Source organism: Lissotriton vulgaris, chromosome 5, assembly GCF_964263255.1.
Source record: "Lissotriton vulgaris chromosome 5, aLisVul1.2, whole genome shotgun sequence".
In the NCBI taxonomy this organism is placed as follows: Eukaryota; Metazoa; Chordata; class Amphibia; order Caudata; family Salamandridae; genus Lissotriton; species Lissotriton vulgaris.
This window is the reverse complement of record NC_141693.1, coordinates 1722751826-1722766745: the sequence shown is the minus strand read 5'-3', so window position 1 is coordinate 1722766745 and position 14920 is coordinate 1722751826. Positions and strand designations below refer to the sequence as shown.

Sequence of the window (14920 nt, the reverse complement as noted above, 5' to 3'; positions counted from 1 at the left end):
TAGTGCTCAGTGTAAGTGTCGTCTTCATCATCATCTTGACACTTGATGATGAGATCAGATGGGTGACGAGCCACACCAAAAGCACCTTCATTATCATCGTCCTCAAAATCATCCTCTTCATCATCGGAGTAAGATTCTAGAAGATGAGAGGGCGTAAGTGGCGATATATAAGAACCTTGTTGCCTATTGTAAGATACAAGTTGAAAGTTCTTCGTTGAAAATGGCGTACAAAAAGTCTGATTCCCAGCAATAGGCTTCAGCAAAGCTGAATCCATCAGTTTTGATGGCACCGGTGACAAAGGTGCATCCGCCAGCTGAAAAGATACCGTCGTCGACGGGTTTATAGTCGACAAGGTCGACGATGAAGCAATAGACGTCGGTGGTCTTGCCGTCGACGGGACCGTGGTCTATGGGCTCGACGTCGACGGGACCGTCGCCATTGGACACAATGTCGATGGAGCTACCGTCGACGGGACGGTCGTCGACGGGCTCGTCGTCGACGGAGTAACTGTAGGCGGGCTCGTTGTCGACGGGGCAGCCGTCGACGGATTCATCGTCAATGCTTTCTTCGTCGACGAGACAGTCGTCGACGGTGGCATCGAAGACTTTATTGACGGGCTCTTTTTAGACGATGAAGGCTTCGTTGACGATGATGTTTTCGTCGACGAGTCGTCTACTAGAGTTCTTTTAGCCACAACACAGATCTTTGTAGACACAATAGGTGAAATGATAGATGTAGTGGAAATCATAGCCGCAGAAGAGGAGGTTGAAGTAGAAATAGTAGTTACTGGTGAGGAGATAGCAGAACTCTTACTCACGGTTTTCTTTGAGGAATCGTTGGTGGCTGAGGCTCCAGAGACAGAATGTTGAGATCTCTGTGAAGAGCCTGAAGTGGAGTGGGAGGTTTTCGCATGTTTTCTCCCCTCACTTCTCTTATCCTCTTGAGACCTCGCCCTCTTGCTACAGGTAGAAGCTCCATCATCATCCTCCGTGAAAGAGGATTTAAGCCACAAAAGGACTCTGGCCTCCCTATCCCTTAAGGTCTTAGAAGGGAAGGTGCGGCAGATCTTACAATTTTTTGCCTCATGCTTGGGATAAAGGCAATAAATATAGTCCTTATGCTGGTCATCCACATGGACCCTCTTCTTATCGCAGGTTCTGCAAGGTCTAAACAAGGCCTTTTTGTCAGACATCCTGAAGCTCTGAAGAAAAAACGGAGTCGGGACTTAGGGAGACTCCCTTCCACACGACGTGCGGTGAAAATCTGAGAACTGACTCTGCAGAGAGGGTTCTAGAGGGTGCTGTAAGCTGATTGGTTGGAACAAAGACTTTGGTCTTTTTAGCATAATGAGGTAGATAGGCTACTATAATCTAGGCCTCAGGCCTTTTCTAGGGCCTACTACTACAAGGTGCTTTTGGCACTGCTTTTTTATTTACCGTGGGACTCCCGCCTCGGCGACGGGGAATGATTCAGGCATGTGAATCTATGAAAGATACCCCAATACTGGATAAACTAAGTTAAATTTTTGGAGGTGTAGTAAGTATCCTATGATGTGTTGAATAGACACTTCTAAAGGATTGGTTTGGTTGTTTTGACAGTATTGCAAATGCTACTTACCAGTATGCATCTGTTCTTGGCATGTAGGGCTGCTGACATTCATATCTGTGCATAGATCGCCGCCTAGTGTTGGGTCCGGATGATTGCACATTGTTGTCCTGGAAGAGTCTTCGAAGTATCACGAGATAGGTGGCTCCTCCCCTGGACTACAGTGCGCATGGGCATCGCCTCCATCCCCAGATTGTTTTTAGCCATTGGCAGAGATGGAGTGAAGTATGTGAGTGATGACCATGCTATGAGCATATATGTACATATGAATGAACACTGCAGCTGCTACGGGCGCCGGGGAGGAGGGTGGGCGATATGAATGTCAGCAGCCCTACATGCCAAGAACAGATGCATACTGGTAAGTAGCATTTGCAGTTCGAGGCATGTGGGCTGCTGAATTCATATCTGTGCATAGAATACATAGCAGTCCCTCCATTATCGGCGGCCACCCGTGCCAGCTGCAGCAGTCTGAAAAAGTGTCTTGAGAACAGCCTGACCAACAGCTGCCTGCTGTTTGGAGTGCACGTCTACACAGTAGTGTTTAGTGAAAGTATGTGTGGTAGACCATGTGGCTGCTCTACAGATATCTTGTAAGGGAATGTTACCTAGTAAAGCCATAGAGGCCCCCAACTTCCTGGTGGAGTGGGCCCTGGGTGGTACAGTGAGAGTGCGCTTAGCTTTAGCGTAGCAGATTTGAATGCATTTCACGATCCACCTAGCGATCCCAGCTTTGGAGATAGCGTTCCCCTTGTGGTGTGTGGCAAAAGCAACGAAAAGCTGCTTGGTTTTGCGAAAATCTTTTGTCCTGTCTACATAGTACATCAAGGCTCTTTTAACGTCAAGGGTGTGGAGCATCCGCTCCGCCAGCGTCTCTGGGTTCTGGAAAAACACCGGCAACTCAATTGTCTGGTTTATATGGAATTGAGATACAACCTTGGGTAAGAATTTAGGGTTAGTGCGGAGCACAACCCTGTTAGCATGTACCTGGAAGAAAGGTTCTTGGATGGTGAGTGCCTGCAGCTCGCTAACCCTCCGTAGCGATGTAATCGCTACTAAGAACGCAACCTTCCAAGTCAGAAACTGAAGCTCACAAGAGTGCAGTGGCTCGAAGGGAGGACCCATCAGTCTTGTAAGAACCACATTGAGGTTCCATTCTGGAGCTGGTGGGGTCCTTGGCGGAATGACTCTCTTGAGTCCTTCCAGAAAAGCCTTGATAGCAGGGACCTTAAAAAGTGACAGGTGTTGTCTATTCTGGAGGTATGCTGCCATAGCAGACAGGTGAATGCGGATGGAAGAGTACGCCAAATTGCATTGATACAGGTGGAACAGGTAACAAATGATGTTTTGAATGGAAGCATCTAGCGGGTCAATATTGTGGTTAACACAGTAAATGACAAACCTCTTCCATTTAGCCGCATTACAAGCTCTAGTAGTGGGCTTCCTTGCCTCCCGAATGATGTCCATGCAATCGGGAGGCAGATTGAGGTAGCCAAACTCTAGGACTTCAGGAGCCAGATCGCCAGGTTGAGCTGTTGCGGATCTGGGTGCTGAATGTCGCCATGGCTCTGCGTCAGAAGGCTGGGAGTGAGATGAAGCCTTTGATGCGGTACCACGGAGAGTTCCAGAAACGTGGTGTACCATGGTTGGCGAGCCCACGTTGGAGCAACCAGGATGAGAGTCATCGAGTGCTGCCTGAGCTTGCGTGCCACCAGCGGTATCAGAGGTGCTGGGGGAAAAGCGTACGCAAATCTGCCTGACCAGTTCATCCACATCGCATTGCCCTGTGATTGCGGGTGTGGGAACCTGGCGGCGAAGCTTTGGCATTTTGCGTTCTCCTTTGTGGCGAACAGGTCGATCTCTGGATGACCCCACCTTTGGAAGTACGGTTGGAGTACTGATGGATGTATCTCCCACTCGTGCATTTGGTGGCTGTGCCTGCTGAGCAGGTCCGCCATCTGGTTGTCCTTGCCCGGGAGATGCTCTGCCATGAGGAAGATGTTCCTCTGAATGGCCCACTTCCACATGCTCTGAGCCAGATGAGACAGCTGTGGAGAGTGGGTGCCCCCCTGCTTTTGAATGTAGTACATGGCTGTCATGTTGTCCGTCCGGATCAACACGACTTTGTTGCACAGATGTACTTTGAACGCCTTTAAGGCCATGAAGATTGCCATCAGTTCCAACACATTGATGTGCATCTTCCTTTGCTGTAGTGTCCATAGTCCCTGCACTGTGTAATGGAGTACATGCGCTCCCCATCCCTGGAGAGAGGCGTCCGTTGTCAGGACAATCTGTGGCACAGGCTCTTGGAATGGTCGGCCCTTGCAAAGGTTGTGTGGATTCCACCAATGCAGAGAGTTGTATGCCCGACCGCTCACCAACACTAGGTCTGTCAGTTGCCCATGAGCCTGAGTCCACTGACGTGCTAGGCACTCCTGAAGCGGACGCATATGTAGTCTCGCGTGCGGGACAATGGAGATGCAGGAGGCCATCATGCCTATCAACTGCATGAACACCTTCGCTGGAAGCGAGTGTTGGGGTCTGAATCGTTGGATCAGCGCCTGGATACTGGCGATTCTCACTGAATTTGGCTGCGCAGTGGCTGCCAGAGTGTTTATTGTCGCGCCCAGATACTGTCGTACGTGGGCGGGCTGGAGATGGGACTTTGGGTAGTTCAGAGAGAATCCCAGATCGTGCAGGAGATGAATGGTGCGTGACACATGATCGACGCACTGTTGTTCTGTCTTTGCTTGAATGAGCCAGTCGTCCAGGTAGGGGTAGACGTGGACGTTCTGGCGACGGAGATGCGCCGCCACAGTCGCGAGGCACTTTGTAAATACCCTCGGCGCTGTGGTGACCCCGAACGGCAGAACCCTGAACTGGTAATGCTGGTCTTGAAGCGTGAATCTGAGATACTTCCTGTGGGAAGGATGCAGGGGGATATGAAAATAGGCATCTTTCAGATCCAGCGTAGCCAGGAAGTCCCCCTGCTGAAGCAGCGGGAGTACTTGCTGTAACGTGAGCATATGGAAGTGCTCCGAGAGAATGTACCAGTTGAGGGGCCTGAGGTCCAGGATGGGTCTGAGGGATCCGTCCTTTTTGGGGATTAGGAAATACAGGGAGTAAACCCCTGTTCCCCTTTCCTGCAATGGAACGAGCTCTATTGCCCCTTTTTGCAGCATGACTAGAACTTCCTGCTGCAACAAGGTCAAGTGCTCGCCGGACATAGGACGGCTCCTTGGGGGTATGTTTGGTGGAATGGAAGTAAGTTCCATACAGTAACCGTACTGGATAAGAGACTTGACCCACCTGTCCGTGGTAATGGATTTCCACGCGGGCAGGAACTGCTGGAGTCTCCCCCCGACCGGTGTTGTATGGTCGGGGGGCAGTGACAAGATGTCACTGCTTGTTGGCGGTGGTGGACCTGGAGCTGTTGTTCCCACGTCCCCTGCCTTTGACGTTATTGCCTCTGTAGCCACCTCTACCCTTGTTGTTGTATGAGGTTTGGGTGTTACTTTTGTAATATTGTGTGGACTGCGATGCCTGACCCCTTGAGGTGCCTCTGGAATTGGAGCGGCGAAAGGAACCACTCCGAAACTGTTGGGACTGGAGGGCCCCCATAGACTTGGCAGTGTCTGTATCTTTCTTCATTTTTTCCAGCGTCGCATCCACCTCAGGGCCAAACAGATGGTCAGGATTAACTGTTTGGTTCAGTATTGTTGTCTGAATATCAGGCTTGAACCCTGAAATTCGAAGCCAAGCATGCCGTCTAAGCAACACACTGGTGTTGATTGCCCTGGAGGCTGTATCGGCCACATCTAGCGCACATTTTATGGATGCGTTTGTGATGAGCTTTCCTTCCTGAATCAGCATTTCCCCTGCCTCCTTGTACTGGTCAGGCAAGTGTTGCAGTAGTGATTCTAAGGTGTCATAGTGCGCCCTATCGTAGCGTGCAAGCAGGGCCTGTGTGTTGGAGATCCTCCAAATATTAGCTGCCTGTGCAGCAATCCGTTTCCCTGAGGCCTCAAATATCTTGGACTCTTTGTCTGGGGGAGGAGCGTCACCAGTGGTCTGCGAGTTCGCCCTCTTCCGAGCGTTGGATACAACCAACGAGTCCAGTGGCAAGTGTCCCTTGATGTATGTAGGATCCGAGGGCGCTGCCTTATATTTTTTGTCAATGCGAGGGTTGACGACACGCGCCCTGGTGGGCTCCTTGAAGACCTCCGTTGCGTGTTTGAGCACCCCCTTAAGCATTGGCAGTGTTTTGACCGACTTTTCAGCCACTGAGAACGTGTCAAATAAAAAGTCTACATCCACAGGGTCCGAGTGCAGCTCGACATCGTGGTTAGCCGCCGCTCTCTCGATTAGAGCGTTGAAGGCCGCCGAGTCCTCCGTCGGTGACGTCTTGGCCGCAAAAAGTTGCGTGTCATGGCCCGACTGCGGGTCCTCCGGGTCGCCTCCGGCCGACCAAGGTTCGTGCACTTCCTCCGGATCCGAGTACGCCGGATAGTTGTACTCGGCGTCCTCCTCGTCAGCATCGCCTGCGGCGGAACGCGTTGGCGAGTGTCCTAGGGCTTGTGGCGACACAGGGTCCATCGGGGCCGAAGTTTCCGCAGAGTCCCTCTTATTTTTGAGAGGGATCCGAAAATGTTCCAACACCGGCTCGGTGGTGATTTTCCTCTTGAGGAGAGACAATTTCCCAGTATTGGCGTCGATGATGACCTCTCGACGCTCCTCTTCAGCAAGAGGCTGGAGCCGAAGCTTCGACACCACCAAGGCTGCTTTCGGTGTCAATACCTCCTTTGAGGGCCCGCCAGGTTTCGGCGCGAAAGCCTTCGGCGTCGACTTTGGCGGCAGGGTAAAGCGGATAGGCGTTTGCGCCTTCGCAGGCTTCGGCGTGTGCTTAGGCGCCACGGTGTCCGGATCGGGAACCCCATCGTCGTTCCGTATCCGCTGCAGGGATTCCGACACCACCTTCGTTAACGCAGGAGAGGGCTTGACCGGCTCGAGCGATCTCCCCGATCCGGGAGTCTGGACGATGGCAGGCACCTTCTTCGGGGCCGACACCACACGCGCCTTGTCCCCAAGGTCCGGCGCGGGCTGAGCCCGGGTCGCGTCGTCGCCCTGACGCTTCTTCAGAGCCGTCTTCGGGTCCTCGACCCCGACCATCTTCGGCGCCAACGCAGCCGCGTCGGTCGACTTCGCCTTCGGCGTCGACCCCGAGGGCTTCGGGTCGGCCATTTTGGCGTGGCTCTTCAAGTCGGCCATCTTGAATTTTTGGGAAGTTGACGCCTCCAGAACCTTCTGCCCCAGCGCTTTCACTTTCGGTTTCGAAACCGAGGGAGCGTGACCCGATGGCTTCACTTTCGTTTTCTTCAACGGTAGTGGCGCCTCATAAATGTCCGTGACCGGGCCCGGAGGCGGGGACGTAGGACTCATAGCGAGGTCTTGGGTAAGGCCCGAAGGCGATCCCTCGACCTGGGCCGTGTGAAGGGGATTGACCCCTGAGTCTGGTTGGGGATGCTCCTCCTCCGAGCTATCCCCTACGGTGGCAATAGCCCGATCGTCGTCCCCTACCTCGTCGGCGACTTCGTCAAAGTCCTCATTACCCGCGTCGTAGGCATCCCCTTCGGACGCGGGACTAGAGTCCGAAACTTGTACGTCGTCGTCGTCTCCAACAGATTCCTCGAATATGTCGTCTGGTGGGGGCGCCGTGGTAGCCGAGAACTTGGCCTGGAGCCTAGCGGCCCGACGAATCTTTAGAGTCTTCTTGCACCGGAATTTCGAACACGCCATGCAGCTGTTCTCGTCATGGTCCGGTGACAAGCATGTATTGCACACAGGGTGCACGTCGAGGTGTGAATATTTGGAGTTACACACCGGGCACTTCTTGAACGGAGTCCGCTCCATAGCAGAAGTGTAGTGTAGGCCCGTCCGCGCCGAGAGCACGCGGAAGGGTAGCAAGAGTTCGGAGCTGAGAGTCAGACGAGAAACCCGAACGCAACTATACCGACGCTCAGCCTAAAGACCTTTTGGTCTCGAGTAGAAAAGTTGAACAACTATCGGTTCCGACAGAGGGAACCGAAACACATCCGAACCCAATGGCGGAAAAAAACAATCTGGGGATGGAGGCGATGCCCATGCGCACTGTAGTCCAGGGGAGGAGCCACCTATCTCGTGATACTTCGAAGACTCTTCCAGGACAACAATGTGCAATCATCCGGACCCAACACTAGGCGGCGATCTATGCACAGATATGAATTCAGCAGCCCACATGCCTCGAACATTACAAAACGTTTCCACTTAGCTGCATAACATACCCTAGTGGTGGGCCGTCTAGCTTCTTTAATCACATTGTTACATTCAGGGGGAAGGTTAAGGTACCCAAACTCTATGACTTTAGGAGCCAGATTGCAAGGTTGAGCTGAGCTGGGTCCGGGTGTCTGATCTCTCCATGGTTCTGAGTTATTAAGCGTGGAGACAGGTACAGCTTTAGGTGTGGTACCACAGAAAGTTGCAGCAGTGTGGTGTACCACAGTTGTCTGGCCCAAGTTGGAGAAACCAGAATGAGTGTGAGGGAATGCTATTGTAGTTTGCGTATTTGTCAAAGAGGAGGGAGGAAGATTGATCTCTTGATCAGCGGACACCGTTTACCACTCAGGGTGGTGGAAGGTCCAGTAACAGCTTGTGTCCGTATCTAGTACAGAGGATGCAAGAGGGAGATTGCTGTACAGTTCCTATGTAGAAGGGGGAAGGTTTTAGCTGGCATGACCAGCTAAAACCTTCCCCCTTCTACATAGGAACAGTACAGCAATCTCCCTCTTGCATCCATTGTAGTTTGCGTACCACTAATGGAAGTAGTGGGAGAGATGGAAAAGCGTACGCAAATTTGCAGGACCAGTTCATCCATATCGCATTGCCTTTGGACAGCGGGTGTGGATATCTGGCGGCGAAGCTTGGGCATTTTGTCTTTTCGTGGGTAGCGAAGAGATCTATCTGAGGTTGCCCCCACATCTGAAAGAATGGTTGAAGAACTTGTGGATGAAGTTCCCACTAATGAATCTGTTGCGTTTGACGGCTTAATAGATCAGCTATGGAGTTTTGTGCTCCTGGAACATGTTGGGCTAAGAGAATTTTTTTTTTGTGGTATGGCCCATCTCCAAATCTGCTGCAGAGAGTGTGTCCCCCCTTGTTTGTTGATGAAATACACAGCTGTCATGTTGTCTGTGCGGACTAAGACAGCTTTGCCTGATATTTGCTTTTGAAATGCTTTTAGGGCTAGTAACTCCAGGTGATTGATGTGGTGTAACTTTTGTTGCGGTGTCCACCTGCCCTACATGGTGTGCTGCCGTAGGTGAGCTCCGCAGCCGGAGAGCGATGCGTCCGTTGTTATGACTATTTGATGGACTGGCTCTAGGAATGGTCGGCCCTTGGAAAGGTTTTTGGTGTTCCACCATTGCAGAAAGCGGTGAGTTCGACCGTCTACCAACACTAGGTCTGTTATATGACCCTGAGCCTGGTTCCATTGATGTGCTAAGCACTCTTAAATAGGACACATTTGTAGCCTTGTATGAGGTACTATGAATATGCAAGAAGCCATCATCCCTATGAGTTGCATCAACACTTGAGCTGGAAGAGAGTGTTGCGGTTGGAATTTTCTTAGTAGGGCTTGCATATTTGTTATCCTGGCAGGACATGGATAAGCGAGCGCTGTTGAGGTGTTTATTGTGGCACCGAGATATTGTTGTACGTGGGACGGTTGTAGGTGAGACTTGGTGTGGTTTATTGTGAGCCCCAAGTCGTGGAGTAATTGGATGGTGGTGTGAGTGTGTTGTACACACTGACTGTGTGAGCTAGCTTTTATGAGCAGTCGTCTAGATATGGGACTCCATGAATGTGCTGTCTTCGTAAGTGTGCTGCTACTACTGCTAGGCACTTGGAAAACACTCTTGGTTCTGTTGTGACTCTGAATGGGAGTACTTTGAATTGAAAGTGCTGACCATCTAGTACAGATCTGAAAAACTTTCTGTGAGCTGTGTGAATAGGAATGTGGAAATAGGCGTCCTTGAGATCAAGGGTAGCAAGGAAGTTGTTTTGTAACAAAAGAGGCAGGACCTCCTGAAGTGGGACCATGTGGAAGTGGTCTGATTGTATGTACAGGTTTAGTGGCCTGAGGTCTAGAATAGGCCTGAGAGAGTCGTCTTTTTTGGGATAAGAAAGTACAGGGACTAAACTCATTTGTTTTGTTGATGCAATGGAACTAACTCTATTGCGTTTTTTTGTAGGAGTGATGTTACCTCTTGTCTTAGTAGAACTAAATGTTCTTGTGACATTGGTCGCTGTTTGGGTGGTATGTTTGGGGGGGTAGATGTTAGTTCTAGACAGTAACCTGACTGAATTATTTGTCGCACCCACCTGTCTGATGTGATGTTGATCCAGGCAGGAAGGAATTGTTGTAGTCTTCCCCCAACTGGAGTGGAATGTGGTGGGGAAAGGTGGGTTAAAGTCATTGGGTGGGGGTGGAGGCAGAGCGGGAGTTATTATTTTTGCCTTTGCCTTTGCTATTCTTACCCCTGTAACCCCCTCTTTGGTAGCCTCTGCCATAGGTGGATTGGGTAGGGGCTTTGTAAGAGGTAGTATCTGAGGAGTATCCCCTGTTGGTGCTTCTGTAAGATGAGCGACGAAAAGAACATCTGGGAGCTTGCAACTGCAAGGCTCCCATAGATTTTGCTGTGTCCGTATCTTTTTTCATTTTTTTGAGGGATATGTCCACATTAGGCCCAAATAAGTGTTGCTCATCAAAGGGTTGGTTGAGGATGGCACTTTGTACTTCAGGTTTAAAACCTGAAATGCATAGCCCAGCATGTCTACGTAAGAGGACACGGATATTAATTGCCATTTAAGCAGTATCAGCTGCATCTAGGGCACAGTGAATAGAGGTATTTGTGATGTTTTTACCCTCTTGTTTAAGCTCATTTGCTCTATCTTTATATTTATCTGGAAGGTGCTGCATTATGGATTCTAATTCATCATAATGTGCCCTATCATATCTTGCAAGTAATGCTGTAGTAATGGCAGTACGCCAAATGTTTGCAGCCTGTGACGCTGTTCTTTTTTTTCCTGTTGTGTCAAGGAGCTTAGACTCTTTATCTGGTGGGGGAGCCTCGCCTGATGTTTGTGAATTTGCTCTCTTGCGTGCGTTGGAGACTACAAGGGAGTCTAATGATGCAGTGCCTTCAATGTATGCTGGATCAGAAGGGGCAGCTTTATATTTTTTTCTATTCGGGGGTTGATGATTCGAGCCCTAACCGGATCTTTAAAGACTTCTGATGAGTGCTTAATAACCCCTTTAAGCATAGGTAAAGCTGAGATGGACCTTTGTGTATTGTCAAAGGTATCCATAAGGAAGTCTTCTTCCACTGGGGTAGTATGTAGGTCAACCCTATGATACTGGGCAGCCCAATGTACAAGTTGGTTGAATCTCATAGTGTCTTCGGGTGGGGAAGGCCTGGAGGGACATACGTCTTCTTGTGGGACGTTAGGGACATCTGGGGTGCTATAGTCACTCCAAGGGTCAGGTGAGCCAGGAGGAGTAGAATTATCTGGTGGCTCACTGTCTGCGCCATCCCCTGTGTCATTAGAGGTGTCGCCATCATCATCTGGTAACGGAGTAGGAGATGGTATAGGGGAGTGATGTGGTAGGGGAGGATGTGATGAGGGAATGTTAGATGGAGGGGAAGGAGGAGGGGACGGTATCCTTAGAGGAGATGTTGCAATGTCCTTCTTAGAATGAGGAGCCGGTGCAGGTGCATCTAGTGGTCTTTTCGTAGATGTAAGAGTCATTAGATCTTTAAATAGAGTCTTTTGCGTAGGGTCTGGACGGAAAAGGTCCTTCGGTGCCGAAGGTTTTTTGGGAACCGAGCTGTGAGCATCTCTTGGCTTTGAAACATGTTCCTTGGCAGTGTCTTTGGTTGATGGAACATTTGTGTTTTTCGGTTCCGAGGACTTTTACGGCTCTAAAGCTTTTTTCGGTTTAGAGGGCTTTTTTGGTTTCGAGGTGTTTTTCAGCTCCGAAGTGTGGGAGTTGGGTGCTTTGAGTGGTAATTTTTTGCTCGGCTCGAGTGTTGTTTAGATGCTTAGAAGCCGGTACCAGTCTTCAATGCAGAGTGCTTAGATGTGGAAGCAGCTGGCGTGGAGGAAGAAGAGGACTTCTTTTTCAGTGCCGGTAGGTGTGCTCCGGCGATAGGCTGACTCGAGCCCGAGTCGCCTAAAGGCTTATTAGGCTTCTTTGCCGAGCTCGAAGGTGGGGCATGGGAAGCAGTCTCTTGGTGTGCCCCCGGGCGCGAAGGCGAGGGTGTGACCGAAGCCTTTTTGGAAGGTGTCTAGGAAGGGTTGGGGTCGACATTCTTACTTACGACCCTCTGCGCCGGAGTGATGTCCTCGATATCTGAATCTTCGGCCTCGGAGTTGCTGTCGACGCCATGTTCTTTCAGTTGTTCTGGGACATCGACGCCCTCTTCGAAGATGTTGTCCGGGATGGAAGCTGACGAAGAATGCAATTGTTCTTCGAGCTCGTCGATCCCAAATCGTCTTCTTGGAGTGGAAAGAGGTACATGCAGAACAGTCTCTGGCCTCGTGCTCCGGTGAGAGGAAAATATTGCACAACTCATGTAGATCGGTGTGGGGAAACTTCGACCCACATTGAGGAATTTTTTTTAATGGCGTCCTTTCCATGAGCTGGAAGGAAGATGAGGCCTGGGTAGGCCTGAAGACCTCGTTGACGAACGGAATCGAAGAATTTGAAGTTGAAGAGTAGCGTCAATTGGAAACGCGTTCGAAACAATACCGTCGGAGTAGTTGAGGATTGCGCACCAAAGGAAAATTGGTTCCAACATGGAGCGCAAGAAACACATCCGAGCCCGGTGGCGGAAAAAAAACAATCTGAGGATGGAGCCGATGCCCATGCGCAATGGCGTCCAAAGGAGGAGTCACCTATCTCGTGACTTCCAAAGAATTTTCAGGACAAAAACAAACTGCAAACATCCGGGCCCAACACTAGGTGGCGATCTATGCATAGTGTGTAACTCTGCAGCTCATATGCCTCGAACAGAATATTACAGTTTAAGCCCTATCATGTGGTAAGGGCAAAGTATGGGAATCTGAAGAGTTGCCAGTAACAGCTCACCGGTCGGGGCTGTGCTTCACTTTGGCTGCGGTTGTAGCAGATTCAGTTAAGAGTCAGGAGTATGGGCTGTGCATACTCATCCGGTTGTTGATGACATAAGCACTGATTGGAGAGGAAACAGCATAGGGGATGGGATCGGAGTCTGCACCAAAGATGGTGCTGAACTAAGAAGAACAGATAGTGTCAAGGGTGGACCCACTGGCAGATGTCAGATTAGAGGCCCCTGCCAATCCTTGGTGCCTGAAGGAGCCGGTAAAGTGCCAAATAGACTTCCTTGAAGCTCTCTGTCTGCTGCAAATCTGCAGCTTGTCCACAAAATTCAGAGTGCATTAGGCCCAAACTCAGAATCTGCTCTGATGGGGAGTGGGAGCGAAATTTGTAGTAACTTTGATGTCCTAGCGCCCTCTCTAGAGTGCGAGAATGGAAGGATGAGGCAGATTCCAGCTTGCATTTCTAGTGCCTTTTTTTTTTACTTACCTGAAGATTTTGATCGTAATGATGATCTGACACAGGAATGACTTCGGGAGAGCGGATTGGACTCTGCTTTCAACTGGTCACTTCATGGAGTCTTCTGGTGTTTGGTGACAGTCTTGATTCATGATCCCCTATGACCTTCAAGTTCATTTCGGCACAGTTGCTGCAAACTTTGGAGTTGTGATCCGCATCAAGGTCTCACAGACTTCGTGGGGGTCACAGACATCTGTTTGTGACAGTGCCTACATGGATTAAACCCTGTTGTTTTAGGGGATGACATTTCCCTTGCACCCTGGTAAAATTGTTTGAAAATTCTGGACAAAGACCTGGGAGAAACTCCGGATCTATATCCTAAGGTGCAAAACTAGAGGAACTGATGTCCATGCACATGGGTGGTGCTTACACGCAGCTCCACTCGTCACTTCTAAAGCAGATTGATGTTGACACAGAGCCGCACAAGCCCACCCACTGGCATGTAAGGGTACTGCTTTAAAACTTTCCAGATTTCGCCTGACACCTATGGAAGGTGAGGAATTTGCAGGTGAAACTATTCATCAGATGACTAAAGCACTTAATAGATGTATTCATGACAAAAGATGATGGTACTTGGGTGACTTTTTTCCACCCAGAAACACAAACATAGGATACATTAAGGTCATATAAGAGCTAATTGTTAAGTAGCTCTTATATGACCTGTTCAGTTTAGTTTAGTCCAAAGTCTCTCAATTGTAGACCAGCCCTTATCCCCCAAATCAGCTGCACCCATTGGGTGTCTCCGATGCGATCTAGCCTTCCAAACCTCATGATAAAAACAACCAAAATGACACGCTGTGGGGTATAGAAGATTTCACAAGGATGTCACAATGGGCCAGTCAATAAATCTCCATTGGTGATGCCTACATTTGGAAATATTTGTACAAAAATAAAATACTATTCTGAGCCCCATCAGTAGATGAGCAAATTATGCAAAGAATGTGATTATAAAACAGATTCATGCAGCACTAAGAATACACAGGGTTCTAGAGTGGAAAGAGACAATCTTACCTCGCTGTGAATGTTGGGGACTGAGCCAGTGAAGCCATTTTCCGCAATGGTGCAGTTGGAACTGTTTGGCGAGCTGGGGCCAGATCCAGGTGCGCTATTACATACCGACGACACTAGAAAACACAGCCAGACAGTAAATTCTAAGTGAATCACACCCTTCCCAGGCTACTCAGAAAAACAATTGTTTAGACAAAGACAAACTTTTCTCCCTATGTCTCATTTTGCTCCTCCTTTACAGTTAAAAACAACCTTTAAATCTCCTTTGCCATCTCAAGCCCCTCTGTTGTTTGAGGCTCTGGTCATAATTTGAAGACACTAAGACACTCCTATGCTTCATCAACCTTCATTATGCTATACATCTCCACAATGCCAATTTGTTTCCCCCTAGTATAACTGATTGGAAATCGTGAATACCCATTACAATCTGCTTCCAAGAAGATACTGCTACAGCATTTCTACTTCTCAGGAGAGAACTAGACGGACAATGGTGATACACACTGACTCCACTCAACCATATTAAATTGAAAACACTCTTGGGAACCTTAGATTCACCTTACCTTTGACATTGCTCGTAAGTACAACAACCCTTAAAGCAATTGCTCTGTAGCCATAAG

The 14920-nt window shown here is 49.6% G+C and overlaps 1 protein-coding gene across 18 annotated transcripts in view; it reads right to left on the bottom strand.

The window, feature by feature from the left end:
• Positions 1-14920, bottom strand: part of HDAC5 (histone deacetylase 5) — a 1827433-nt gene that overhangs the window by 725599 nt on the left and 1086914 nt on the right. For all 18 annotated transcript variants that reach the window (XM_086923942.1, XM_086923931.1, XM_086923932.1 and 15 more), the window contains one exon: positions 14307-14419. In XM_086923942.1, coding sequence (XP_086780068.1) covers positions 14307-14419 — 113 coding nt within the window. The remainder of the gene's footprint in view (positions 1-14306; positions 14420-14920) is intronic.